A 2,037-nucleotide genomic window follows, 5' to 3' on the forward strand; every position below is an offset into this window, starting at 1 on the left:
GTAAGAAAATCATATTCATTCTTGGCAAATACGTGAATATAGCGGTTCAGAAGTTTTCTCAGCTCCAGCTTTTCATTTGTGGATAACTTGCTACAAATGTCGATGACGTTACCCCCTAGGTCTTTGAAAGGATTCCTTAAATCTAAATTTCTATCTTTCAATCTCTGAACAGTTGAATGGGACACATCGCTTCCCGTTTCGATGGTGTTAATAATTTCCAACGGAGAATCTTTAGATTGAATGATACCTATCAGGTGACCCTTTCGAATATACTTATGGTAACTTGTCGGGTTTATCACAACAATCTCTGACAGTGTACTCCTAACTACCTGTTCCTCGATGAAAATTTGATTGGTTTCAAGGAAGTTCAAATTTGGTTTAAAATAGCCATGACCACCAAATTTTGAAGTCGTTTGAATAATTGAATTTGACCTCGGTAACAGCAAATAATCGTCGTTGGCAAAAACCATTCTAGTCCGCCTATTATCTGGAGGTACATCGACATGAGGACTATCTGAACTATTGTCTTCAGCGATTACGTCCTCGACAGCACCACACATGTCATTATGTTGCAAACTATAAACAATGATTTCCATATTGCTGTCTATGAAAATATTGTTAATCAGCCTCTTTACTACCTTCCAGTCCAAAGTATTGGGACCACTACATAATTTTGGTAGTCCCAACTTAGTGATGTTGTTATCTTTGGTAAAGGTCCGTAACTTCATCAGGGCTGATTTTAGAATATTTAAATTTGGCTTTTCCCTTTTGTCATCTTTGATCACCAGATAAAATATGAAGCGTGTGGGTAGTCTTAAGAATAAAAATTCACCCACTTCCACAGGTACAGACCTAAGCAAATCTACTCTACCAAATTTTTCTCTGAACCTTTTTGCGAGGCCTTTGCTTTGCCAATCCTTAGAAATACAATGGACTAGGGAAAGGTCTTGAGGTGCATCAAATATGTCACCTATGCATTCCCTGATACATACTTGATCAGTGGGAACCTCGCCCGTTGATAGGGGTACCTCTGTTAAATTATTTATGATATTTAACATACTAGTGTGTTTTCCTACTAGTACTCCTTTTATGGTTTTCCTAGTATCTGGTGATATATCTAGCGACTTACAATCATTACTCTCCTGATTTGACTCAGGTGGGACTGAAGGTTCATTCCTTTTAAGATTGACTGATCTTGGAAAGGAACCAATTTTCAAAACACTACAAGACAACTTTCTGTAGACTCATATTACTTTTTATTCTCTACCGCGGCTTTTCTACTCTCTTCTGTGCTTTCAACACAGCAACGAGTGTCCCTGATAAAGTACCTAAGTCTAATTAACAGACATAGTTGATTCACACTAAGTCACTAAGAAGAATTTAGGATTAGAAGACAAAACATTCCATTTCTTGCAAAAACAATGTTCTCCATAAATTACTATAATACCGCGTGGGTCAACACTAAACGAATTTACCTGTAAGAATATAAAATTAAAGAAATAACAAGAAAGCAAAGAGCTTTTGAAACGAAAATTATTTTCAATTTTCTTCTTCTTCTTCTTCCCCTCTCTATTTTTTCAATTATCATTATTTTTGATAACGGATTTTTTTTCCTTCATGTTATAATAAGGTTTTGTAAAAATAATAATACTAAAAAAAATAAATGGAAAAAAGTACATTTAATACTTACGCGTTTCCGTCTCTCTCTCTCTCTCCCTCCCTCTCTCTCTCTCTCTCTCTCTCTCTCTCTTTCTCTCTTTCCCTCCCATCCAGTTAAGAAGAGATTAGAGAGAGAGGGAGGGATGGTAGTTTAATTTATAATTTTCTAAATAATCTTCTATTTTTCCTCCTAAAAAAAATAAAATGGTGGTGAGTTCTTTGTATTTTTGTGAATTTCTTCAAAAGTGCTATCGCTTAATTTTATTTTATTATTTGCTCCTTATGAACTTCTTCATGCACGGTTTTCTTCTTCTTCTTCTTCTTCTTCTTCTTCTTCTTCTTCTTCTTCTTCTTCTTCTTCTTCTTCTTCTTCTTCTT

The 2,037-nt window shown here is 35.2% G+C and overlaps 1 protein-coding gene across 1 annotated transcript; it reads right to left on the reverse strand.

Annotated features, from left to right (window-relative positions):
- Nucleotides 1-5: 5 nt before the first annotated feature.
- Nucleotides 6-1,169, reverse strand: LOC103522163 (the record flags this gene model as incomplete). The annotated part of the gene is made up of 1 exon (XM_008487263.3): nucleotides 6-1,169. A coding segment is annotated over exon 1 (1,053 nt), but the record flags the coding sequence as incomplete, so codon positions are not given.
- Between the last annotated feature and the right edge of the window lie 868 nt (nucleotides 1,170-2,037).

The sequence above is a fragment of the Diaphorina citri genome, unplaced genomic scaffold (genome assembly GCF_000475195.1).
Source record: "Diaphorina citri unplaced genomic scaffold, Diaci psyllid genome assembly version 1.1 scaffold7155, whole genome shotgun sequence".
In the NCBI taxonomy this organism is placed as follows: domain Eukaryota; kingdom Metazoa; phylum Arthropoda; class Insecta; order Hemiptera; family Psyllidae; genus Diaphorina; species Diaphorina citri.